Source organism: Pseudorca crassidens, chromosome 13 (assembly GCF_039906515.1).
Source record: "Pseudorca crassidens isolate mPseCra1 chromosome 13, mPseCra1.hap1, whole genome shotgun sequence".
Lineage (NCBI taxonomy): Eukaryota > Metazoa > Chordata > Mammalia > Artiodactyla > Delphinidae > Pseudorca > Pseudorca crassidens.
Window position 1 is genome coordinate 66681223 of NC_090308.1, and position 27827 is coordinate 66709049.

The window sequence follows — 27827 nt, forward strand, 5'->3', positions numbered from 1 at the left end:
AAGGCTTCTCATTGCCGTGGCTTCTCTTATTGCGGAGCACGGGCTCTAGGCACGCAGGCTCAGTAGTTATGGCTCGCAGGCTCTAGAGCTCAGGCTCAGTAGTTGTGGCTCGTGGGCTTCATTGCTCTGTGGCATGTGGGATTTTCCTGGACCAGGGCTTGAATCCATGTCCCCTGCATTGACAGGTGGATTCTTAACGACTGTACCACCAGGGAAGCCCTCAATTCACTTTAGATTCTTAATTTTAACAATAGAAAATATAGGGAGGAAAATAATTTCCCTCTACCCTTATGAGTTCTTGGCTGAAACCCCTTGTAATACACAGATGAACAAAAGAAAAACAAGCCAAGTAACTCCCTGATTTGGCCCAAGTCACCACCTTAAATACTATCTTCAACTAAAGACAAAAGAAAGCTGTAGGGGGATTGGAGGGAGGCCAGTTATGGGAGGTCATAGGAAAAGCACTTAAACAAGGGTAAAGATTAGTTTGCAGATTTGTCAGTGCCTTCTCCATTGAGACTCTTGTGATTTAGAGTCAACCTTCCTTCTCTTTAGAGAGAGGGAGACGCTAACAAACGTAAATTTTGCCTAGAAAAGGGTAATTTCTACTCTGTTTTCAGAGATTCTCTTGAGCCTGCTCTTTCTCAAAAATACTCAGCTCAAAATAATCCTTATGCCAAAGAGGCATATTTTGAGGTGGCATATTCTGCTGCCTTTCAAAAAGAAAGTTTTCTACTTTTACATACCAAAATGAAACTTGCCCAACCTGATTAACCCTCTTCAACCCACCTAGACGTCTTTCCTTCCCTCTTCATCCTCCTCACCATCCCAATCTCCCCTCTTCCTAAGTCTTTGCTCCTGTTATAAGTCTTCAAAAGCCCCAGTCCTGTCCTCTTTTTCTCAATCCCACTCTTTCCGCAATGAAGCCTAAAGTGTGTTCTTTAAGGATATACCTTTCATATTTGTATGCTTTCCCCGATTCAATTCCTTTTTTTTAATCTCCCCAAATGCTTAAGTGCCTTGCACCTAAACACATTTGTCTGAAAAAGAATCCTTATAAAGCCCTACTCAATCCCTTATCACTGGATTTTATCTTCCCGATTTAACTGTTTCCACCCCAAAACAACTATTGATCTAAAAACAAAGCTCTTGGCAGGCGCCGGTGCACGCGGGCGCCGGGCCGGGGCGGCTCTGAACCCGGTGTCGAGGGCCCGGGCCCGGACCCAGCCCGCTGCGAGCAGGGCCGGGGCGCTTCCTGCCGCGCCGCTCCGCGGGGAGCTCCGCGAGCGCCTGGGGACGTCGGATGGGCCCGGCGGAAGGTTGGCCTCCGGGCGGCCCTGGGTGAGAGGAAGACGACCTGGGCGCTGCTCGCTCTTTCAGATCTCGGAGCGGGCTTCCCGGGGCCGGCGAAGTGGCCCACGGCCGCGCCGCCCTCCCGCCACGAAGCGACTGCCACGTCAGGACAACTTCACAAAACCGGGGAGAGGGCGGGTGACGCAGGCAGGGCAGCCGCGGCAGCGTTGGACCCGCGGCCAGACGAGGACGCTGACCTCCAGCCCGGGCCCCCGCTTCAGCGACACCCGGGCCGGCGCCGGCGCCTGCCCAGCCCTCAGGGAGGCGGGGGAGCAGCGGAGGAGGCGGCGCTACCGCGGAGCCCGCGCCTCGCCCGTGCCTTCCCGCCCCGCCTGCAGTCCTGGCCAGGGCTGGGCGGCGTCCCCGGAGGTTCCTGGGCCAGGTCCGGTCGGTCCGAGCCGCGCTGAAACCCGGGCGGCAGCGGCGCGGAGAGGTGGCGGCATCGGCGGCGGCGAGCCGGGAGGCCGGAGCCGGGACAGCGACCCGCCATGGAGACCCGCTACAACCTGAAGAGTCCGGGTGAGCGGGGCTGCAGGCTGGGCGCGGTGCCGCACTGTGGGCGGGAGGGAGGAGTGACCCCGTACTCCAGGGCCCCGCGCCGTCGTCCCCTCGCGTCGGCCGCCGCTCGCGGCCCCGCTCCCGGTTTCGCGCTCTACGCGAGCCCGCCGCCTGCCGGGCTGGTGCAGGCCGCGCAGCAGGGCTGCCGAGCGGGCACCAAACCTGGGGACTCCCCTCGGCACCGCGACTGCCCTGCCCTCATTTTCGTCGCGTAGAGCTGGGTTATCAACTCATCCCCGAGCACAGGTGTAAAGGTGATGGCTCTGGGTAATAGTGATCATCAGCCCCTCGCCCTACCTGCGCCTTGAACACCGTCGTTAGCCCTTCTCCGTCACCGCCACCGGACTTTTATTAGCTGCTTGACCCACTCGCATTTGAGGATTTAGTTTAAACGTTCTGTTTGCAGCATTTGGGGCGAATAGAGTTACAGACATAAAGGAAATGTTCTGGACCATACCAGTTAACCAAAAAGCTACGAAAACTAGTTGAGCCGTGTACTTTAGAGCTAACCATGATTTTTGCCATACTGACTAGTATGATGTATGTCTATGTTCAGTCATAGAAACTTCTCTTTCTGTATTTAATGCCCGTGCTTCAGTCACAGAAGCAGCCAAACGATCCTAGCTTCAAATTCTTTTCTGATGTATCATAAAGATGCACGAAAAGTAAGCGGCTCTCTCAGATTAAGACAGGCTTGAAATGAATCTTTGTGTTCTATAAATGGTATTTGAGCTGTACCTTGATAAATTTGTTAGGAGGGAGAAGCTCCACACTTTAGCTCTAAATGATAATCCTAGGATGTTAGTGATGGTTTGACCAACCCTTGCTAGTTCTTTTTTTCCTTCCAAAGAAGCAGTTTCTCAGTAAGAATCAGCAAGATTAGCATGCTCGTGGAAAGAGCTAATTGTGGATCCTTGATTTTTTAAAATAACTTAAAAACGTACAAAGAATCCAGAAAAGCCTGAGGATAGTGATTGAACAGAGCTTTGTTAACCAGAGTGCTGTCAGGCTAAGACACGTTCTTAGGTAACTAAGTTTACAGAATTGGTCATAACATTTGGGGAGGCAAAGACTTTTAAAAAAATCTGGCAAAGGCCATGGGCTCTCCAAGAAATACATTTATAGGATTCAATTTCAGTGGATTCACAATCCCTGCCCCCAGCCCATCTCCTAAGAACACCAGGAAAAAAAAAAAAAAAAAGGAGATCAAAGAGAAAGAGGGAAAGAAAAGCTTAGTTTTAAGATTAGATGGTAGAATGACTAGATTGTTAAGATTGTGCTAGACTTTAATAAACTATGTAGGTAAAATGTAGGGTGACTCCTTGGTCACATGGTATCAAGTTCCTTGAGACAGCTGAGGTACTTAGTGGGATGTCCAGAGAATAATGAAAATGTACAATTGTACAATAGTGCAATTTGGAATGGAGGATTGGTAGGTCCCAAGATTGTTGTCAGAGGACCTTGCTCAGTTTTGTTAGGTTATCATACCTGAGATTGTGGTAAGCATTTAAAATTCTCCAGAATGTTGTATGTTTCTATACTATATGACCTACTTGTCATCTGGCCGAACTTGGGTAGACATGTTTCTACTGTGTAATAAATTGCTTCCTCTTTTTGGTTTCATTTCCTCAAAGGTAGTGCTGCTGTTCTAAAAATGAAAAAAAATTTTTAAACCTTTTTTGGTCATTGTACAGATTATTTAGAGTTCATGGAAAAGGTAAATTAGATGAGATATGGGACTTATTGAATAAGTTCAGGAGGCATAGTGCAAATGTTTCCTTCCTTTGTTTTATTGTCTTGTAACATTTCGTAGGGTAATGCATGTGTGAAAGGAAGTGTTTAAAAACACTGCACAGTGTAAGAGATATAACACTTTTTCTCTCTATCTGATGTGGAGCTGTCTTAGAGGTATGGATGGGGCAATTAAGTTAAGACAGTACAAATAACTGGTTAAAGGCCAGTGTGTTAGCATATGGATAGTAAATTTGTTCATTTTATAGATGGGAAAACATTTTTTTAAATATCTTTATTGGAGTATAATTGCTTTACAATGGAAAACATATTTTTTTACAATCTTTCTGGAATGGACCTCTGGCTGTGTGCAGAGCTCTGTGTGGAACCACTTCATAAGCCTCTGGCTAGCGTATCAGTACTTGCCTCTGCATCAGACTCCCTGATCTCTTTTTGGGTCCGTTCTGGCCAAAGTCGCAGGATATCAGAGTACGAAGTAGGGAGACATATGTGTAATGAACCTCCTGTGGCAGATTTCTTTGGAAGAGCCCTATGGGTTGCGTTCAGCAGGTGATTGGCAGGCATATAAGAGATTGGTGTAAAGGCACCTACTACCTCCATCAGAAACCTAGCAGTTATTCTATCCATGCCCAGATGTCTACTGCCCCTTCACACTAATCATTCTCAAGCTTTAATGTCCAATTTAAACCCTTCTCCTAGGCTGTAGATACATAGAACTTACTGGTGATTTAACATCTTTACCCGAATTTCCCACAGACCAAAAAAATCTCTCCTAGGTATAAAAACCCAAAACCAAACTAATCAGTTTTCTCTCCTCCCCCAAGCTTGCCCCTCACCCTAATATTCCTAACGCAGGGTTTGACAGCCACCCAGAAATCCACTGGCGTCGTCTTTGATCTCTTGGTCTACTCCTTTACTCCACGCTCTACCCTGAAACACACACAAATGCATGCATTTTCACGCAGGTGCCAATACACACAGTCACATATATCTAATCCTTCGCTGTTGTCACCAGATCAATTAAAACAAAACAAAAACTGATTAGGTCACTCCTCAAATTGAAAACATTTCAGTAGCTTCCTGATAGCTGTGGATTAAGTTCAAAGTAAACTGTTTAGCTTGCCCTCCTCACCAGCCTCGTCTCCTATCACTTCTGTGCTCCTTTGCATTTTTACCATCTACCCATTTTGCCTGAGTGATTCTCCAGATGGAGCAGCTCTTCTCACCTATATGCCTTGGTCCCTGTTGGAACCTCTGCTTGGAATGCCTTCCCTTTTATCCATTTGAACTTCCTATTAATTCTTCAAGCTTCTTTAAGGTTCTGCCTTGTCCAGCTCCCATAGGCAGACTAAGGTAGTCCCTATATTTGTGCATACTTGGTCAATATTTGTGTTGTAATTGTTTTCATGTCTTTCTCTCTCACTACAAGCTTTTTGAAGACAAGAAGCAGGTCTTAGTCATTCTTCTATCTCCATGGCTCAGATATTTAAATTGAATGGATACTTTTGCAGGGTCTTTGTGGGCAGAAACATGAGTCCTTAAGTATTTGCTTAAGTGCCTTCACTATGAGAGCAGGAAGATGTGGTTGGGGAGCATGACGTTGGATTCACATCCTCGATAACCTGGAGATGGATGATATCAAGATATTCATTGATACTTTCCAAGAGAGACAGATGCATGAGAGACAGTGACGTGTAAAAGACCCCTTTAGCTGGAGCTTTGTCTCAAAGCCCAGTGAGCTACCTGGGCATGTGAAGAGCGCTAATGGGAGGCCCTTAGAGCCTAGAGTTTGGATCCAGAGTGATCATGTGGCCTCCATGAAAAGGAAGAATGAGGGCAGGCATGCAGGCGCTCCCCACCCTCCTTCTCTTTCCTGGCACATCTTGTCTTACCATGGTTGGAGAGTTCCACTGATAACCTTGCAAAGAGATAAGAGAGGAGCTGGAGTGGAAGAAGTTTCCTCACTATCCGTGTGGTAGCAAGAGATGGAGTATCAGGAGAGGCAGACTATGCTCTAGCCCTAGTTTCCAGGTGGTACTTTGAATCTTGACTATTCCATAGCAGTGATATTTCTTTTGGGGAGCTAGGGAGCCATGTCATGTGGCCAACTACATATACTTATGGCCTGGATTTGAACCAGGGAGAATCATTGAGAGGGCCTTAAATCTCAGTCCATTTCTGACCTGGGGAAGAGGAAGGGGTGAAAAGGAAAGAATTATGTGACAAAATTATTGACTTTCATTTGACAGATATGAACATTGAGGCAGAATAAGATTATAAGTGACTTGTTCAAGGATTTAGAGCTACAAAATATCAGAGCCATATTTTTTTAAATTTATTTATTTATTTATTTTTGGCTGCATTGGGTCTTCATTGCTACGTGTGGGCTTTCTTTAGTTGCAGCACGCAGGCTTCTCATTGTCGTGGCTTCTCTTGTTGTGGAGCACGGGCTCTAGGTGCACAGGCTTTGGTAGTTGTGGCACGTGGGCTCAGTAGTTGTGGCTTGCAGGCTCTAGAGCACGGGCTCAGTAGTTGTGGCTTGCGGGCTCTAGAGCACAGGCTCAGTAGTTGTGGCGCACGGGCTTAGTTGCACTGCGGCATGTGGGATCTTCCCAGACCAGGAGTTGAACCTGTGTCCCCTGCATTGGCAGGTGGATTCTTAACCACTGTGCCACCAGGGAAGTCCCCAGAGCCAGAATTTTAATGCAGGTCTAATTCCAGAGTCCACGTTCTTTTTCACAAAGGTGTTCATAGTATATGTTGTTTCAGAAAAAATAGATTATAAAAACACTAGAATAATCTTACGTTCTGTTTGGCTTTGTACTTTGTCTCTCACATGGTATGTGCCTGTGTGGCCCGTGGACTAATAAAATCAACTTGTGTAGTGGTTGAGCCAATGATTGTTCCTTTAAATTCTTTCCTGTAGCAATTCCGACCCTTTCATACATCTCTCATAATATCCGTTGGGTGTTTATTTTCCTCTGTTGAACGGAGCTGAGTGACGAAGAGGCAGAGAAAATGTGGTAATGTTATGGAATGGCATAAAATCTGACCTCTTCTGCTTAATCATTTTGCAGCCTGCTGATGAGGGATAAAGGAAAAACAGTCTTCCTGGCATCTTTGATTGCTGACAGCAGTAATCAAGTTAAACTAATTAACTTCATAACAACTTCCATGATTTTATTTATATCTAATTATATTCTTAGTGATATTTTTACACGGCTCTAAAACAGGGGCTTTCAGTTCTTTTTCCGTGGGCCCCTTAGGTAGAATGGGCGGATGGGGGTAAATAGCCTGAAGGCCCTTCCATGCTGGCTCTGCTGTTATGTTTTACCTATTGAGGTTCTCCTTAAACTTTTCTTTGAACAAAGGATTTTATCTCATTATCAAATAAATTTGAGAACCACTGCTTTTTTTTTTTTTTTTTTTTTTTTTTTTTTTGCGGTACGCGGCCCTCTCACTGTTGTGGTCTCTCCCGTTGCGGAGCACAGGCTCCGGACGTGCAGGCTCAGCGGCCATGGCTCACGGGCCCAGCTGCTCCGCGGCATGTGGGATTCTCCCAGACTGGGGCACGAACGCGTGTCCCCTGCATCGGCAGGTGGACTCTCAACCACTGCGCTACCAGGGAAGCCCCCTGCTTTTTTTTTTTTGACCACGCTGTGCGGCTTGCAGGATCTTAGCTCCCTGAAGCCGTGCCCACTGCAGTGGAAGCACGGAGTCCTAACCACTGGATCTCCAGGAAAGTCCCCAAAACCACTGCATTTTAATCAGATCCTTGGAAAGAGTTTTGTTGGGGGGAAGATAGTAAAATTCATTTCAGCTAATATTTGAGTGCTTACTGTGTGCTAAGCCTTGAGGAGACTGCAGTGAAGTAAATGTTGTTGAGCAGGAAGGACAGGTGTTAATCACAAGTGAGATGAACTTTATGAAAGAAAAATTACAGGGTGTTAAGAGGACTTAGAGCAAGGGGACTCAAGCCAGTATCCAGGGCAGTGGTTTCCAAACGAAATAACTTAGAGAGCATTCCTGCGCTCCACTCTCCTGCCAGGACTCCTCAAGGATTTTTATTTGTCCAAATGGAAATCTCTAGTCGCTCCTCTGAGAGTGGACAAAGGAAGGTGTCAGGGAGACCTTCCTGAGTAAATTTCATAAAGGTCTGGTGGGAGCCAGACTCAATGATGAAGTGGGGGAAGGGAGGAGGAACAGCAGTGCAAGCTGAGGAATTGCTATGTAGGAAGGAAGGTCTGAAGTAGAGAGAAGGTGAACTGTGTGCGAAGAATTGAACAAAGCCTAGTTAGTGTCTGGAACTTGGCGGGAGATCGTGTCTCAGTATATATGTGCGTGTTTCTAATATAGCATTCATTTATCATGCTGATTTGTATTGACTCCTCCCCCCAGCCTATAAGCTCCTTGATAACAGACGCTATATTTTATTTTGGTTGTAGCTATAGCATCTAGTATGAACTTAATGAATATTTGCTGATCAGATGAACAAATTCTCTGCGTCAGAGATGGAAAAGAATATTAATAGTTATGGAATAGGGTAGTGACTTTAGAGTTTTTTTCCAGCTTAGGAACCCTTGATTAAAATGAAATTTTATGCAAAAAGTCCTGACACATACCGAACTGTTTGGTTGTAGTGTGTGAGAGTTGCTTCTCAGTTAACCTCTACCCGTAACGTTCCAACCTGTGCCACCACAAATTTACTTTTATTGTTTCCTCTGCTTATTCATACCGAGCTGGGTAATTCCTACTGTCTTTCTTTTGGATGTCAGTACCTGACCCCTTTTCTCTTCTGTCTGCTCTCAGGTTAGGTGCCCACCTGGTGCACACCTCTCTCATAGCATGTATTGAACTGTGTCCGTTGGTTCTCAAGCAGAGTTTTGTAGAGCCTTGGGCCATCTGGTGTTTCCGTGGCTTTGCTCTCCTGCATCCTACACCAGTATCCTGACATTTTTTTAGCACCTAAAGCTTGAGGGCGAGGGGGCTGGAATCAAAGGATTGACCTTTGTGAACCAATAGGGGAGGAAAGAGGGTACAGATACACATAGGATTGTAAACTGTCATAAGCTATTAATAGTCATTGATCACGGGGCTAAAAGTCTGTGCCATTAACTGAAAGAGGCGGAAGAGAATTGAGAGTAAATAGGTGTGAGATAGTCCAAGTTGGAGGGGGTTGGGTGGAGGCTTCCTGGAGAAATGTAGGAACACAGGGTGGCATTGTGTCCCAGTGGAGATTGTTGTTAATAACTCTATAATGGCATCAATGTGCCCGTCTCTGACTTTTTAAACCCCCTTCAGTAATACTCAGCTGTTTGGGTATAGACTCCAGATAAAAAGATGGTTGGGGGACTTCCCTGGTAGCGCAGTGGTAAAGAATCCTCCTTCCAATTCAGGGGACACGGGTTTGATCCCTGGTCGGGCAACTAAGATGCCACAGCCGGTGGGGCAGCTAAGCCCGTGGGCCACATCTACTGAGCTCCGTCTCAACGAGAGTCTGCGCGTGGCAAACTACAGAGCCCACGTGCCCTGGAGCCCGTGCGCCACAACGAAGAGCCTGTGTGTGGCCACTAAGACCCGACACAGACAAAAAAAAAACAAGCCATAAATAAAATAAATATTAAAAAGAAAAAGAAGATGGTTGAGTTGGCTCAGTTAGAATTAAATTTTGTCAGGGGAACATGAAAGAGGAACTCCTAAGAGCCAAAAGTGTGGATGAAGAGGGAAGTGAATATAGGTATAGGTGGGGTGAAGAATGTTATGGCGTCAGTGGATTGGAGGTTTTAATTAAGCCGAAGAATCATTTCAAAAAGGAATTCAGCTAGGGCTATAGAGATTCATTGACCTCTGGGGACAATGCCATTAAGTTAATGCAAGATAGTGGGTAGAAAGTCCCACGAGGTTGAGGATATAGGGGTTTACTGTTCATGAGCATAAGTTCCAGAGGCCACGTTTTTGTTAAATATTTTAACAAGGTAGAGTTGGACTGCCTGTGTTGGAATCCTAGCTCTGTCATTTATCAGCTGTGTGACCTTGGACGTGTTATATAATTTCTCCATGTCTCAGTTTCTTCATCTGGAAAATGGGGTTAAAAATCGCACCTATCTCATAGAGTTGTTTTGAGGATTACATGAATTAATATTTGAGTGCTACCCTATAGGAAGTATATATAAGTACTTACTAAATAAAAATAGTGACTTTATGAGACTTCCCTATATATAATTTAACGTGTAACTCTTCTAGTGCCTAGCTACCATTTCCTCCCCACCATTATTACTATTATCCCATAATTAAATGATATGCTCTGTTGAACAAGTCCTCTACACATTTTTTGTTGAAGTAGGAACTTCTTCATTAGGTTTGTAAATCTGTGCTAATCACTTAGAAAAGTAAATTGTAAATGTCTCTATCTTGTGAATTTTATTTTAGCCGTTAAACGTTTAATGAAAGAAGCAGCAGAATTGAAAGATCCAACAGATCATTATCATGCACAGCCTTTAGAGGTTAGTTTCTATCTCTGTCTTCTACATATGTATTTTAATACTTTAATATTTTAAATAAGTTTCTTAAAATTATTTTTTCATTGCTTTGAGTCATTACAAATGTGTTTGATATGCTTTATTGATATATTTTATTCCCTATAGTTCCTGAGTTTTTTGGGTTTTTTTTTTTACTTTTTTTTAACCATTAAAAAAAATTGAAGTATAGTTAATTTACAATGTGTTAGTTTCAGGTGTACACTGAGTATTTCTATTAGCCATTCAGAATCAGACATTTTAGAAGAAGCAGATTTCTGGTCTCTATAAAGTGGGCCTCAGATACTAAATTAATTTTAGGTCTTCCCTCAGGAGGGAAAGTGGAAAGAACTCCAGACTCTACAGGTGGAAGACTTAGCCCCTTGAGGGGTCTCTACAGCTAGTCTGGGCTTTTTGTACGAACATCTCTACCTCTCTTCAGTCTTCCCATCTGTGAAAGGAGGGTATTTAAATGTGCCCAATCTGGTTTTCATGGTAATAGTGAGAATAAGATGTGATAATATGTGCAAGCATTTTGCAAACTATGAAGTACGTGGTTAACTGTAAGATGATGTTAACAGCCTATGTGTTAATATTACTGACCACTTACTGAAGAGCTTTTAGGCATCTGTGAGGGATAATTTTTAAAGGTTTGCTAAAACAATCTAAATTTATAGTAAATTATTTGATTATATAAATAATAATTATCACTAATTAGGATATAAGGATTAATTTACAGTTTAATTAAGTCTATAATCTTTTTTTAGATCAAATGATTTTTTAACTAATTAATTAATTAGATCTCCATCCAGAAAACAATCAGGCATGAACTCAAAATAAATATCTTTTCAGACATACCTGAACACAAACTTTCTTCCTTGTGTTCCTTTCAGAGGCACATAGTTGACAGTAAACCACATCAAAATAATGCAAAAACCAAAAAAACAAACAACAACAAATAAATACAGAGGAAGATTGAGATTCCAGTAAACCTAGAAGACCCTCAAGTGACAAATTTTGGAATGTGTCAAGAAAGCAATTAGTCCAGATTAAAACTTCAGGGCTCCAGAAGAGATTTTCAGAGAAAATAAATGGAGCTAAAGTAATAGGAAATATGTAAATCTATAATCTTATTTATGAATATATAACAACGCTCAGATGTTTTAAAATGCATTTGTTTAAAAACATTTTAGCTCTTATGGGACATGAAAACTGGATTTAATAGCTTTTATTTATAACTTTTGTACTTGAGACATTGTGTGCATTAGAAACTGTTCTAGCAGTATTATAAAACGTTAATTTTTCGCACCCATGTTTCTAATACTCACTGATAAAAAAAATCCAACTTTTTAATGTTCTTGATTCCTTGTTGGTTGTTGTTTTTGTCCAGGATAACCTTTTTGAGTGGCACTTCACAGTTAGAGGGCCCCCAGATTCAGATTTTGATGGAGGAGTTTATCATGGACGAATAGTACTGCCACCAGAGTATCCCATGAAACCACCAAGCATTATTCTCCTAACGGTAAGAATTCTTGACTTTTTGGAATGCTTCTGGTGTAACTCTTCCTGGTGGCTGTAAAGTGTGTATGCATACTCATTTTCATTAAGAAATAAAGTGGACCATTATTATTATAACTTTGCTTTTGGAGACCAGACCTTGGACTGTATTTTTTTCTGGAAAAAAATTCCTAGGAAGTTGAAGCATCTGAGAAGTACTCATGATACTAATTGCCATAGTGTGGTTGTTAGGATTCAGTGAATTAATGTATGCAAAGTGCTAGGCTGGCACATGGTAAGTACTCAATAAAGGGTAGTTACTGTTATTGTACCTCTTAATCACGTTATCTCCTTCAGTTTCTCACGTTTCTTATGCTTTGTTCTTGAGTTTCCTCATCTTTACGTGCAGCTCTTAGAATAAGAACTGACACAGTCCTCAATAAATGTTAGCTATGTTATTACTATTTATTTATATCTTAGAATTTCTCTCCATCTTCACATATTTTATCTCCATGTAAAGGAAAGCTGTTGATCCAGTTTTCTCTTTGGTTTCTTGGGACGGTATTCCATCAGTAAATTCCTCTCTTAAGTGTTAAGCTTTTCTTCCTTCATTTCCTTTCGTTTATGTGTGTTTAATTATCCCCTAACCTTGAAAGAAGCAAAAATAAAACACAAAAACCTTCCCATATCTCTGCTGCCACTTTAAGCTGCAGTCTTATTTTTCTCTTCTGATAACCTTCAAGGCATGCTAACTCTAGTTTAGCCTGTTGTGTTCTGGTTCCCACACATAGCACCCTGTTTAAACAGGCTTAAGACACCAGTCTCAGAGACCGGTTTGAGAAATCTCACCACCTCTTCTCAGTCTTCATCCTATTCCATCTAAGTTTAAGTTAAACATCTGATACACATGGGGTTAGCAAATGGTAAAAGAAAAGATATTCATTATCACCAAATTAATGTTGCTTTTACCTATAGTGTTTGGTGTAGTGGAAAGAGCATTAGTTTAAGAGCCAATAGGCCTGGATTCTGGCCAGTGCGGTTTCCATTACACCACGGGCAGGTTACATAATCTCTTTGAAATTCAGTTTTCTCATTTCTCAAAAGGAATGTGTATGGTAAATATAATCACACATAAAGTTCCTGGCACATAGAAGCTGCTTACTAAACACTAGATGTTGTTGAGAATTGTTAATGCTGGCAGTAGGGCTGGAGCAGGAGGCCCTGGAGGGCCCCTTCCCTTCTTTTAGTTGCTAGATCGTGGGGAGAGCCAGGTGGTCTGAAGGGAGGGCTGGTGCGTGGGGAAACTCGTGGGGGCCAGTGGGGCAGCAGCTGTTCACCGATGATATCGTCATGTGTACTGGTTTTCAGTACTTACTCTTTCTGATTCACTTCCTCTCTTTGAAAAGTCTTCTCCAGCCTTCATTCAACAAATATTTATTAAACACGTGTCATGCACCCTGTGGGTGTGGCAAAGAATAAGTCACATTCTCTGCCCACGTGGAACTTAAATTCTAACTTCATGCCTCTTTTTCCTATCCTTCCCCTCAGTATGGATAGTCTACGAGTTCAGACTACAGCTGTTTTCTCTTATTTCTATGAAATGTTTTCAACGATCACCTCTGTGAAAGTCAGGTACCAGAAATGTATTCTCTTCTTCTGATGCCAGCATGTCTGTATTTCTGCCTGCCTGCCGAACATCATCAGTAGCTCTTCTGCCAAGACAAAACTGAAATCATTCTCTCTCGTCTTTCACTTCTGTGTTCCTGTATGAAATTGCATCATCCTTCTGAGAATCACTCCCATCTCAGAGCCTTCCTCCCCAGTATCTACTTTCTTCTCTTTTAGATCCTTCCCAGAGTCTAGCACCATACTAGGCACAGAGGAGGATATCAGGACATCTTTATATGTCAGTTATTTAGATGTCACTTGTGCAACTCAGTTTCACAAAGCTGCTACAACTTCTAAAAACAGCTTTTATTTTTCATTCGGAATCCAGCAAATATTTGTGGAGTATCTGTAAGAGGACAAAAATCTGTATCCCCTTGGAGGTTCCATCCTTTTAAAATTCTCTAAAAAATTATCTTTAAAAGTTCTTTATGTATAAAATATATTTATACTTTAAAGTATAAAACATTAAACACACACATGTATAACTTTTAAAATACCTTATTTATTCCTAAGGCTAATGGACGATTTGAAGTAGGCAAGAAAATCTGTTTGAGCATCTCGGGACATCATCCTGAAACTTGGCAGCCTTCATGGAGTAGTGAGTATTTAAAGCGAATATAAATCTTATATAACTTTAGTCAATTCATAATAATAATGTATAATACTCTCCTGAGGTTGAAGCTGTTTTGGATAAATAATTTGATATTATTGAATAAATAATAAAATTATTTTCCTTGTCTAGATTTTTGCGTCATTTTAATACAATCCCCTACTTGTACCTCTTCAGTGAAACCCTATGAGTCTTTTCTTTTTCTCTTTCCAGAGTAAACCCAGTTCCTTTTACAGAGCAACTTAGATTGACGTTTACTTTTTATTTCAGTAAGAACAGCATTATTAGCCATCATTGGGTTTATGCCAACAAAAGGAGAGGGAGCCATAGGTTCTCTAGATTACACACCTGAGGAAAGAAGAACCCTTGCGAAAAAGTAAGTTTTGCATTTCCTTATTTGTTACGATCTGAATACTGTTCTGGATAATGGCTACTAGGAGATAGGCTCTGTCTCTTTGTGACTCACCTTGGTTCTACAGGATCTAGTCTTAGTTTTGCTATTTCAGAAATTCAGTTGTATCAATTTCCCCAGGGGCGACCAGACTCTAAAGAATTCGTTTCATGCTATCTAGTTTTAAAAAGTAGTTGATAATATCAACCTACAATGAGCGATACCTTCTAGAAGATAGTACTGGTCATTTATCTCCACTTGGGCAGTTTTACAGATGGAAAAGAGCCAGAGTAATGATATGTATGTAGCTTTCCAAAAAAGTTTAAAAACTCCTTGAAGGCAGGGAGGGAATCCATTTTATCATCTTTGTATCTGTAGCGTCTGCCACATAGCAAGTGCTCATTAAATGATCTGGAATAAAGCAAAGATTTTCTTTATCAAGTTGTAGTTTCCCAGTGGTATTGCCTTCTTGGTTTTTTTCAAGTACATTCTGTCTGTATAACCCAGATTAGTCATTAGATTCAGAGTAGCCTCTCCTTTGAGTAGTGCTAAAACTAATTCTTGATTTTTTTTTTTTTTTTTGCGGTACGCAGGCCTCTCACTGTTGTGGCCTCTCCTGTTGTGGAGCACAGGCTCCGGATGCGCAGGCTCAGTGGCCATGGCGCACGGGCCCAGCCGCTCCGCGGCATGTGGGATCCTCCACGTCATGTGGGATCCTCCCGGACTGGGGCACGAACCCACGTCCCCTGCATTGGCAGGCGGACTCCCAACCACCGCGCCACCAGGGAAGCCCTAATTCTTGATTTTGATCATTGTCCTGTTTTGGACTTTGCTGCCTACCACCTTTCAGACCTACTATGTTAATTAAATTATAGTATATCTTACCCTAGCACAGCCCAGAATTGGCCCTCCATAGATGTTTGTTAAATCAGATAGACTTTAGCCTCGGGAAGATTTGATAGACTCCCTGTTTTATCAGCAACTTTTCTTTTTAAACCTTATTCCCAAGTTTGGTATATACCTTGCAGCTACTATTCACAAACTATAATATGTACTTGGAGTACATAGCATTTGTTTTGATTTCCTATGTCGACTTTCTATCTTGATACTTCCATCCAGTTCATTTCATGTACAAGGTAAAAAAAAAAACCAAAAAACTTTTTGTTTAGACGTCTCACTCTATATATTCTAGGTTCTTAGTCTGTGATACAGGCTTTCTAAAACATGATTTTGCATTCAACCATGGTAGCATACTGTCCTTGTGGATAAACTAATAGTAATATATTAAAAATAAACTTTCTCCTTTAAACTTCATCTGACTTCTCAGTTAAAAGTGAACACATTTTAAGGTAAATAATTTGGATACAACTGATTCTCAAAGGATATGGACAGCAATGCTACTTCTATTGAAACAAAAAACATTCATCAATAAACACTAAATTAGGGCTTCCCTGGTGGCACAGTGGTTGAGAGTCTGCCTGCCGATGCAGGGGACACGGGTTCGTGCCCCGGTCCAGGAAGATCCCACATGCCGCGCAGCGGCTGGGCCCGTGAGCCATGGCTGCTGAGCCTGCGCGTCCGGAGCCTGTGCTCCGCAACGGGAGAGGCCACAACAGTGAGAGGCCTGCGTACCGCAAAAAAACCCAAAAAAACACTAAATTAACACAACTTTTACATATATTTTGTCTACATGAAGTTATAAATAGTATATTCTTCAAGATCTAAGACTCTTATTTTGTTGAACTAGAAGTAGGACAAAGTAGTTTTTTTAAAAGTTCAGCAATGTAACAATATATATTTGTGCATATTATACACATTTACTTCCAGTCATACAAAGAAGAAAATAAAAACATACAGAAACAAATTAATATTAGGAAATAGTCTAGTTAGCAGGCTTATTTTGAGCCTCTACTTATTATAATGAATGATGAATTTCAGTGTCTGGATTTTCCACAAGTTCTCTGATCTTTCAAGTTGTACTACTATTTTGATGAGTAGGGTTTGTGAGTTTTTCCTTGGAAATGTCTGTAAATTCTATTTTATTTTATTAAAAAAAATTTGTTTTTATTTGGTTGCACCGCACGGCTTGTGGGATCTTAGTTCCCCTACCAGGGATCAAACCCGGGCCCACAGCAGTGAAAGTGCCAAGTCTTAACCACTGGACTGCCAGGGAATTCCCGATTTGAGCTTTAAAATGAACTTTTTACATAGACTTAACATAGGCTTGTTACGTGTGATCTTGAGGACAGTGTAGTTAAACAATTTATATGTTTTGTCTTACAGATCTAAAGCTTACTTTATTTAGGCAGTATGTTAGGAAAAAAAATGAAATCTAAGCCCTAGTTTGTGTTGTTTTTAAATTTCAGATTGTTAAAATTGAGGTATAATTGACATGGGTTTTTTTAAAAAACAGTTTAACTTGTGTATTTGTCTCAGAACTATAATTATTGCCAAAATTGTCTAATATGCACGTAGATGAGTGTGATACGGAATTGTTGAGTGATCTTTTAAATTTAATCATTCAGTATTTGACTGTCTTGGATTAACTTTCAAGTATTTGATTTATACCCATCAAAAAATTACTTCTTACCAGATCACAAGATTTCTGTTGTGAGGGATGTGGCTTTGCCATGAAGGATGTCCTGTTGCCTTTAAAATCTGGAAGCGATTCAAGTCAGGCTGACCAAGAAGCCAAGGAACTGGCTAGACAAATCAGTTTCAAGGTACTCTAAATTTGTAAATAAATTCTAATTCTGTAGCCCTTTTGTTTATTGCCAACTTTTGGACAGAAAGTAAAGCAATGTAGTTCTGTCTCACTGAGATTTTTACAAATAATTTTTTCTCATTATAAAACTAATAATATATATTCACAGAAGCAGCATTATTATTATAGCATAGTAATGGTTAAAACCTAGACTCTGGTATACTGTGCCAGGGTTCAAATCTCAGCTTTGCTGCTTATTGTTAGTAGGACATCAGGCATATTACTTACATTGTACCTTTTTCTCATCTGTGAATAATAATGGTACTTGTAGGATTCTTACGAGAATTGAGTTAATGCTCATTTAAATGTATTGCATTTAGAACTGTCTCTGGTGCTTAATAAATTTTAAACTATTATTATAGAAAATATAGATAAACTATAAGAAGAAAATAACAATCATGCATAATCCCATCCCCAAGAAATAGCTGTTATTAATATTTTGACATGTCTCTCATCCTTTTGCTCTGCATATAATTCCTTCTGGAATTTAATTTTTAGCTCCATCAAAAAAAGTCAACCTGCCTTAAGCAACATGCTGCCTCCTCCCTTTTCTCCCCTCTCTACATCTTGTATATCCTCCCGTGTCCAGTTCTTGGGAGAAATTTTCCCTTCTGTTTTACTGCGGTGCCTGGAAGAGGAGGTGGTTAATAAATGTTGGTTATTTTCTTCCTTCTGAGGATTCCTATTGTGCTTAACATTACTTCTCTGAAAATCTTAGGGCCAGATGTCTTTTGTACATCAGAATTTCAGATTTTAGAAATATTAAACCTATACTAACATCCATAGTGGGATCTAGGGCAGCACCCCATAATCAAATCTATTAATATCTCATCAGCAAACCTGGGAATATTTACAGTAATGTGGGATCGAGACTGTTAATAGCCTCACATGTCAGACTTTGCCTGAAAACTACAAAAAACTCTAGTTTTTAGAGCTTTTTGGAGTGGATCGTGAACCAGAAGTGTTAGTTTTGTTCCTCACCAAGTAACGGCTCCTTGAGAATAGGTATTATCTACTCTTCCTAAAATATCTAGCACAGTATTGGACACGAATGAATGCTCAGAGCTTAACTGACTAGTTGATATTAAAGTACTAATTAAAATAAATCCAGGAGAGGACTTAGTAGGTTGTGGGTTATTCTGTACATCTCCTCTTGTGACACTGCTCTTGGGTGTATCTTTTTTTTATAGGCAGAAGTCAATTCATCTGGAAAGACTATCACTGAGTCGGACTTAAACCACTCTTTTTCACTAAACGATTTACAGGATGATATACCTACAACATTCCAGGGTGCTACAGCAAGTACATCGGTATGGCTCTTGTCTTTTATATCTATATCTATATCTATACCACTGTCATTATTTGCAGTAGAAGAGGCGATATCTAGATGAAATATCTGAATATTTTGGTCCTCCTAACAGTTGGGTTCTAGCCTAGCTCTCCCTCTAGTGAATTATAGTATCTTGTTTTTTTTTGTTGTTGTTGTTTTTTGCGGTACGCGGGCCTCTCACTGTTGTGGCCTCTCCCGTTGCGGAGCAACAGGCTCCGGACGCGCAGGCTCAGCGGCCATGGCTCACGGGCCCAGCCGCTCCGCGGCATGTGGATCTTCCCGGACCGGGGCACGAACCCATGTCCCCTGCATTGGCAGGCGGACTCTCAACCACTGCGCCACCAGGGAAGCCCGAATTATAGTATCTTAAGCAAGTTATTCATATCTTCTGAGCCTTCTTTTTTGTTAAATGGGGCTGGACTAAACAAATTTTAGGTCCTATTGTCCTTCCAGAATTCTATGACTTTCCTGAAAAGTTAGTTTCAATATAGTGCTAGACTCTGAATGAAACAAAATATGCATACATTAGCTGCTTTCTAAATAGACACTCTATCTCTGGAAGGTTTGTTAAGCCGCATTAAGGCACTGACTTAAAGGCATTAAGGCAGTGACTTAAAGGCCTGGAGTCAAAGATTTGCCTTAGACCATCTCTGTCCAGTACAGTAGCCACTAGCCACATGTGACTATCTAAATTTGTATTTACCTTATTCAGAATGAAACTAAATTAAAAATTCAGTTCCTTAGTCACACTGGCTACATTTCAAGTATTCAAGAGCCACATGTGGCTAGTGGCTACTGTCTTAGACAGCATAGATACGGAACATTATCATCTCAGAAAGTTCTGTTGGATGGTGCTCCCTTGTACATAGTAAGTGTCTAATAAATAATTATTGAATGAAAGATTCCACGGATGCTGTGGGTCTTATTAGTTGTGCCCTGACCTATTGTCTAAACATTAGCGGGCTTTGGTCGTTGGAGAGAGTGATTAAGAAACTGTGACTGGACTGTTGCTAAATAATTAAGATTATGGGGGAAAACACTGACTTTCCTTTCTTTTTTTAAATTTTTTAATAAATTTATTTATTTATTTTTGGCTGCATTGGGTCTTCATTGCTGTGCATGGGCTTTCTCTAGTTGTGGTGAGCAGACACTACTCTTCCTTGCGGTGTACGGGTTTCTCTTGTTGTGGAGCACGGACTCTAGGCATGTGGGCTTCAGTAGTTGTGGCACACGGGCTCAGTAGTTGTGGTTCACGGGCTCTAGAGCGCGGGCTCAGTAGTTGTGGCGCATGGACGTAGTTGCTCTGCAGCATGTGGGATCTTCCTGGAGCAGGGCTCGAACCCGTGTCCCCTGTGTTGGCAGGCGGATTCTTAACCACTGCACCACCAGGGAAGTCCCTCCTTCCTATATATAAGAGAGGAACTGTTTTTCGTAACAGATTGTTTGGTTGAGTAGCCACATCTTTCCCCCCTGTCCAGTTTATAGAGGATTTTAAAGGGTCAGGAAAATTGAAATAGAAGCTGGGCAAATACAGATTTTCCTTTTACTCAGGAATACTTATTATAAAGTGGGACTGAGTGATCTTCTCCCATTCAGAGAGTGAGATGGGCAGAAAGAAGTGGATTGGAGAAAGCAGGGGAGAGGGTGCTCTAAAGGAAGTTTTTGGGGGACTGGAGATGGAAGTATAAGAAAAAAGTGCATGCTAAGAGTTAAATCATTTTTGTGTTGCCTATGTAATTTCATGAATTACAGAGAGATATAGTGAATTAATTTTAGTCAGTAAATGTTTTAGCTTGCAGTATTTTTAAAAAATTCAGGGCTTCCCTGGTGGCGCAGTGGTTGAGAGTCTGCCTGCCGATGCAGGGGGTGCGGGTTCGTGCCCCGGTCTGGGAGGATCCCACATGCCGCGGAGCGGCTGGGCCCGTGAGCCATGGCCGCTGAGCCTGCGCGTCCGGAGCCTGTGCTCCGCGACGGGAGAGGCCACGACAGTGAGAGGCCCGCGTACCGCAAAAAAAAAAAAAATTCAGATTACTTTTCACCTTTAGAATTCTAATCATTATTTATTTATTGGCTGCGTTGGGTCTTCCGTTGCTGTGCGTGGGCTTTCTCTAGTTGCGGCGAGCGGGGGCTACTCTGTTGCGGCAAGCGGGGGCTACTCGTCGTTTCGGTGTGAGGGCTTCTCATTGCAGTGGCTTCTCTTGCTGTGGAGCACAGGCTCTAGGCATGCAGGCTTCAGTAGTTGTGGCACGTAGGCTTAGTAGTTGTGGCTTGCAGGCTCTAGAGCGCAGGCTTAGTAGTTGTGGCACACGGGCTTAGTTGCTCTGCGGCATGTGGGATCTTCCTGGACCAGGGCTCGAACCCGTGTCCTCTGCATTGGCAGGCGGATTCTTAACCACTGCGCCACCAGGGAAGCCCTCTAATTTTTTTTTATATCATAAATAGTTTTTTTTTAAATAGAACCATCCTATTACAGACAGGAGGAGGGTAGTAATCATTTTTCACCTATAAGTACAGTCTCCTAATACTTGTGATGTATTTAAATCTGTCTTTAGTCTATTTTAAATCTATGTCAAGTCTCCTGTTGCATATTCCAATTATACTTATTCCAGTTGTAATTTATTTTATAATTAGTTATTTATTGTCTATCTCCCTTCCCAGAATGTAGGCTCCTTGAGGATCAGGGCTGTCTTTCTACTGCACGATATCCCTAGTGCTTGGCATAGTGCCTTGTATATAGTAGATGGTCAATCGGTATTTGTTGGTTGAATAAATGAATCTTAGGATTGGCACTTTAAAAAAAATACTAAAAAAATACTAGGAATACAGATAAAGAAGTCAAGAAGTTTAGTAAAAACTTCGATTGCACAAACAATAGTTTTGTTATTGTAGTAGTCTTTTCCATTTTGATTTTTTTTCTCATTTTTTCTTCCAGTTTTATTGCAATATAATTGACATACAGCACTGTATAAGTTTAAAGGTGTACAGCATAGTGATCTGACTTACACCATGAAATGATTACCACAATAAGTTTAGTGAACATCCAATATCTCAGAGATACAAAATAAATGAAAAAAGAAAAAAATATTTCTTCCTTGTGATGAGAACTCTTAGGATTTCCTCTCTTAACAACTTTCATGCATAACAAAGAGCAGTGCTCATTCTATTAATGGTATTGTACATGACATCCCTAGTACTTATTTATCTTGTAACTGGGAATTTGTACCTTCATCCATTTCCCCTACCCCCAGGCCCATGTCTCCGGTAACCCCAAGTCGGATCTCTTTTTCTATGAGTTTGTTTGTTTTGGAAGTTTAACTTACCTACAACACTACGTTAGTTTGGTGCACAGCATCGTGATTTGATATTTCTATACATTGCAAAATGATCACCACCCATTTAGATTTTAAAGTACATAAAGCAGAACTCTTTTTCGTAGGTATAGGTAATTGATACCAATTCTGGTTAAGACAATAAAATTGCATACAGTTGCAAATTTAGCTCCTAACTACATTTACATACAGATTATCTCAGAGTGTGATTATATAATTTGATCACTGTGGAAGTAACTGAAACCTCATTTTGGCTGGGGATAGCTGCTTTACATGCAAGTGTAATATAAATTCACTGAGATGTTATACATCAAATCCCAGATAAGGTATGTTTTTTTAGCCTTGAGGGGGCGAGAGATTGCCCAAAGTCTAAATACAGCAGATAACATCAGGCCATCTGTTTATTTGATGCAGATTTTTTAGCTATGTAGAAATGGGAACAATACTGATGGTCGATTTATGTTTTTCCAGTCTATCAGACATTTTTCTTCTTCCCAGGGATTGAGGTTCTGAATAAGCCATTTCATTTTTTGTTAAAAAGCAAACACAAAACTCCCTCCCAGATGCTATTCTAGGTTACTATAGAAAAGCTTTTATATATAACAAGGGACTTACCTGTGACTGTGATTTTTTTATATATATTTAAATGTAATTTAATTAAATATAAACATCACATACTTTCACGTTCCCAGAAATATCACTTCATCTTAATGAAGGAAATGGAAACTATTATGACTTAAGTCTTCATTCTGTGATATGTGTGTTTGAACAAGTTTAGGCAAACAGCAGAGATTTAAAAGTCCTACCACCAAACCTCTGGCATTTTGAAAATGCTAAGGCCCACTTGATTCTCCATCTGCAGTTCAATGTGAACCACCAAAATTTAGTCCAATTAGTCCTTCAACTCCAAATAATCATACTAATAAAGTTCTGAAAAGCAGCCCTAAATAAAGTTCTGAAAAGCAGTCCTAAATAAAGTCATGACTTTTTTTGTTACCTAAATCTGGAGCCTTCAAAGGGATATATTGATAGTAATATTAATAATGACTAACATTTAATAAGCAATTGTGTATCCTAAGCACTTTATATCATTATCCTGTTTAATCTTCTCACCTACTGAACTGGATCGTATCCTTGTACAGGAGAGGGAGCTGAGTCTTAGGTTAAATGACTTGCTTAGGGTCACACATCTATGAAGTGGCGAAGCCAGCCTAGTAATGATAAGACTCGCTGTTTTAGTCAGGTATATGGGCAGGATAGTGTTCTCCCCTCAAACTAATGGAAAAAACAACATGTATAAAATCAAAGCTTTAGGATGAGTCAGTCTCTTATGCTAGTTTCTGAATTGATACTACCAGCTTGTTCTTTTATTTTCCTTAAGAACCCATTTCCCTGTAAGCCCTGAGTACTTTTGCTCTATCAGGCACTTCTGTCTGCTTGGCTGAATGGCTGGAAGAATGGGAGATTTCCCGCGGAATGTTGTAATAAGTCATTACATGACACAGTGCGGCAACATTAGACATCATAAAATGTAACAGCTTTGTGTATCTGCTCTTCAGTGAGCACCTAGCTCCTGAGCCCTGGAGTATGGAAGTCCAAGTTCATGCCCCTCTAACTCAGCATCGGCACTTTTAGTTTTAACTCAGAGTGGATAGTTCCTTTCTGCCTCTGGGTTATGGGTCACTACATGTGAGTGCTTCCAAAGGATAGTTTTTAGAAACTCAGATTATTTAAATCTTTTAATGTTGGGGTGCTGTCAGAATTAAAATGTAATTTCTTCTGCAGGTAACTTAGATCAGCAGTTTTTCCCTATGTTTACAGTTGTTGCCAGGACAAAGCTCATTCTCTTACCTTTAAAAAAAAAAGGTATTTGAATTACATTATTAGATTCCTTTTTTTCCTAAATATTGAAAATTTCTATCATGAAAAGTATTTTCGTTCAATACTTTTTTTGTAATTACTCAATTTAAAAAGTTATTCTGAATAAAACATACATTCTTATTTTTTATTTGAAAGAATGTGTCTTGACACTATTATAATCAGCATAAAGTTGTTTTCAATATAAGAAAGACTGTTGGGTTATTAGAGGTAGAGTTAAGGTATCTATATAAATAAAGTGGAATTCATATTTTGTAGAGCTTTCTTGTCTATAGAACACATTGACGATTTTGAATCACTGGGTACCACATTGTGTTTATGCTTTGACCAAGCGTTCATTGAAACGATGGAAAGCAGTTGACATCCAGTGCTTTCCAGGGGGATACACTGAGTCTCCCCTAACCACCTCCACGTGTTTCTCAGCACATACCCAGGGCACTCTTGACAAGAGTTCATGCCTTACGTTCATAGAATAACACAGTTCAAACACACAGTAAACAGTTCTTCTAGACTTGTGTTCAATTCAGTTGACAGGGATTGTGAGAAATGATAAGCCTGGTTTGAAAACCACATCTATTTTTTATAACAATATTATTATGAAGAACATATGGTTTGAAATTATTTCCTATGTTCTGTGATTGTTGATGTAATAAGATAACACTGGGGGAAGAACACTGTTGCGAGTTGCCCTTTAGAATATAGCAAATTTTTATGTAGAAGTGGGAATCAAATTGCTTCCCTCCTTGACTCTCCTGAAAGAAGGGAGGTACCCAGATGCCTAGCAGATACTGTTTGAATTGCTGCTGGAGGAGAGTACAAAGCGATCTATGGAGAATATGGGCAAACTCTGTCCTTGTCTTATTTGTTGCTGGTAAATCCCTCCTCTACCTGGTGAGCACTCAGAATAAATTGTGTTGCTGGCTTATTCCGGGGGGTGAAGTACCAATCTCAGCATTCAGAGAATTCTTGGTAGTTTTGCCCTTAGTCATATTTAGCGCTCGGAGATTCCTCGTGCTGTTGAAGAGCCTGTATGTACGTATACAAGTGTTCTTTGCCAGTTTCAAACAAAATGTGTTAAAATTTCATAGTGTGGAGTCCAGAACACCTTAGCAGCGTCCCTTCAACAACCTGCCCAACCTGTAGCTGAGGATACCTCCATGAGCCCTCGACAGCGCCGGGCCCGGCAGCAGGGTCAGAGAAGGTCGTCTGCTTCACCAGCTGTGAGCCAGGGCCGGCCGCCAAGAGACCACCACACTGATCATGGCGGATCTGCTGTACTGATCGTCATCTTGACTTTGGCATTGGCAGCTCTTATATTCCGACGGATATATCTGGCCAATGAGTACATATTTGACTTTGAGTTATAATATTGTTTCGTGTCTTAAGAGCTGTGACTCATCTACTTCATTAAACATTCTGCATTGGGTATAATCTAAGAATTGTTTACAAAAAGATTATTTTGTATTTACCCTTCATTCCTTTTTTGATCCTTATAATTCAGTATAAATAGAGCTAGACATTCAGACTGTGTCCTGCTTAGTATAAGGGACTGGAAGTCAAAGTCCCTTGTCTCTCTGTATGACCTGCTTTATAGGGAAATAACTTATTGTTGTTTCTCATGCCTCAGCTTCTCTTTATGTAAATTTGTGATACTTTTCTGTATAGCCCTTTAAACTTTTTGGATAAAAAATGGTATTTTAAGTTCCAATGAGTATTACTAGTTACTCAATACCATTTATTGAGTACTCTGTTTCTACTTAATGTAGAATGATATAGGGATAAGAGTTGAAAAAAAAGGGAAAATAAAACTCCTCAAATAGCTTGCTTAAAATGTATTCACATGAGACATACTGGAATTGCCCATTCTGTGACTGACGTTGTGTCCTAAACATTCTTCGGTGAAAGTAAACTATTTTGGTCAAACATTTCTGAGGAAATGAGATTACATCATTATTATTGGATGTTACTTGAAGAGGGAATAATGCTTTGTAACCACTTTGATATGCTGTTATCCCCTTCTCTCCAGTTCACACACAAGATTTTAAAAGAAAGAAGGAAAACAACCCTCCGTAGAGCTTTGATTTAAGGAAGGAAGGATCCAAGCCAGGAAACTGCTTGATTTTCTTCCACAAGTTAAAGGGGAGGATCTTAAGATTGGAATGTTTGCTGTACTTTGAATTGTATATCTTTTGAGTTGTATTATATGCCTAGCTTTATAATCACTATAAATTTAATTATTCCAGGAATATCATAATATTGAGATATTTCATGTACCATTTTAATATAAAAGCTCAGGGCCCATGTAACAGTGATAGAAATTAGAACTGCCCACCTAATCAAAGCCCAAGAGATAATTTTCAGTGCAAAATCAATATATCAATATATATCCATATGTTTATTGATATATTGATCAATAAATCAGTATATAACTTAGTGCTAGCTAGCTCCACAGACTCTAGTAGATAATTTTATCATCATAAATAATGCCTGGTGAGAACATATAATCACAGAAAAATGTTACCTTCAGCATGTTCAAGAGCAGCGTTGAGGGCACTCTTGAGGGTATTGTTAATGAAGATTTAATTTTTAAATACAGGCAGTCCCCAGCTTTCAAATAGGTTATGCTCTAAAAGTGCATTTGTAAGTTAATTGTTTTTTTTTGTTTGTTTTTTTACAACTCAGTGTTGTAAATCATGTTTAGGTTCTAGACAAGGCCACATTAGACAAAATCCATTAGTCCATAATGTATCTTGAATACTTAGGGGAATGGTATTTATAAAGTCCTTATGTAGCTTTAACTAACTGAAATTATGGACAAGATAGAAACAATTTGTAAAATGATTTTAAAGGCAAATTTAATTTTTACTCCTGCTCTGATAGGATTTTGGTTCTATGAACTATCAGACACAATTTGTTTTCATCTTATAGCCAGTTATGTCTGCATCTAAAATAAGAACGTATTGTATACTACTATATAATACACAGTTTTCTTAAATTTTAATAAATTGGCATTTTTAAAGTGTTTACAGATTGTTTCTCTTATATCTACAGCTGAAGTTGGTAAAGTCTAAAAGGCCCAAGGACTTTATGAAGACCTCGTATGTCAGGAAAATTATAGGTTACCATTTTATACCTTTATTGCCATGAGAAAGTACATTCTGAAGTCTTGGTTTGGAATGTAAAATATTAGAAATATTGGTTCAGTGGTCAGTGGTCTCCTAGCAAGAGGTCACTGACTCACGGGGGAAGACCAGGTAATGTTATCACCTGAGAAGAAGGAAATCCGCATTCTCTCAGCCTATCCTGAGGTTAATCGTGTGCTAGGAACAATCTTCCTCTCCATCACACTGAGCCAGCCTCGATCTATGTGATCTCGTTGCATGTTTCCGTGGTGTGTCTATACTTTAAAACTGATTAAGCCAAGAAGATTTCATGTTCTACAGATCTTCCTCTATCTGAGTTGCCTCTCTTCTTTCACCCATCAACAGCCAGGCCATCTCCTTCTTTGTGCTGTTTTTTTTTGTTTGTTTTTTTTTAAGTACCTGATACACGTATCTGAAAGTGGCATATCTTTTGCTTCTTCCCTTTCAGCTCATATTGCTACCTGAAACTCCTTAAGTTGTTGATCTGGCCCCCATTGTGGGGTTAATGAACAAAACTGGCCTTTGGAGCCATTCTTACATCCCAATAAAGGGCCTCTTCAGAAAACTATTATTTTTAAAGCCCCAGTTTAACCCCTTATTGACAGCATAAGGCCAAAACCAGACGTGTGATCTGGTAGGTAAAGGCCTAGGACTCCTTCAACCCTCAGATTTAGGTAACTCATGGCTTTTCCTTTGACCGACATAGCACATATCAAGGTGGTTAAAATAGCATATGCTTGAAAAGATAAATAATGTCTGTTTCACCTGCAACTGTTTAAACCAATGAAACCTTTCAGATTTTATGTATCGTGGGGCTTTTATGTAGCACTTTATATTTTCATGCTGCTTATAGTTTTATTCTACTGAAATAAATAAATTTCATCAAAATTCTCAACTACTTTTTTTAAAAAACCTTCAAAAATTGTTTATTATTTTGACTATGAAAACATAAAATTTCCTATTTCAGGAGAGTAAGAAATCGTTTTGTTCTTTTGGGCTGTGAATAAACTTTCTGGTCCTTCGAGACCTCCCATTCTTA

At 40.4% G+C, this 27827-nt stretch overlaps 2 protein-coding genes across 2 annotated transcripts in view; both read left to right on the forward strand.

The window, feature by feature from the left end:
* The first annotated feature begins 1552 nt into the window (after nucleotides 1–1552).
* Nucleotides 1553–27676, forward strand: UBE2J1 (ubiquitin conjugating enzyme E2 J1). Its single transcript, XM_067702590.1, has 8 exons — nucleotides 1553–1872; nucleotides 10093–10166; nucleotides 11569–11700; nucleotides 13857–13941; nucleotides 14224–14329; nucleotides 16938–17067; nucleotides 18299–18418; nucleotides 24734–27676. The coding sequence occupies exons 1-8, from the start codon at nucleotides 1842–1844 to the stop codon at nucleotides 25010–25012; spliced, it is 957 nt and encodes a 318-aa protein (XP_067558691.1). The 5' UTR covers nucleotides 1553–1841; the 3' UTR covers nucleotides 25013–27676.
* The window catches only part of GABRR2 (gamma-aminobutyric acid type A receptor subunit rho2), a 50401-nt gene continuing 40872 nt past the window's right edge, over nucleotides 18299–27827 (forward strand). Inside the window, exon 1 of the mRNA XM_067702584.1 lies at nucleotides 18299–18418. The gene's annotated coding sequence lies outside the window, so the exon portion shown is untranslated. The remainder of the gene's footprint in view (nucleotides 18419–27827) is intronic.

Bases quoted from the DNA above. Each gene is read 5' to 3' on its own strand.
- UBE2J1 (XM_067702590.1), top strand. From the start codon at position 1,842: ATGGAGACCCGCTACAACCTGAAGAGTCCGG. The intron at 13,942-14,223 runs GTGAGTATTTAA...TTTTTATTTCAG, and splicing joins TTGGCAGCCTTCATGGAGTA to TAAGAACAGCATTATTAGCC. The intron at 17,068-18,298 runs GTACTCTAAATT...TTTTTTTTATAG, and splicing joins CTAGACAAATCAGTTTCAAG to GCAGAAGTCAATTCATCTGG.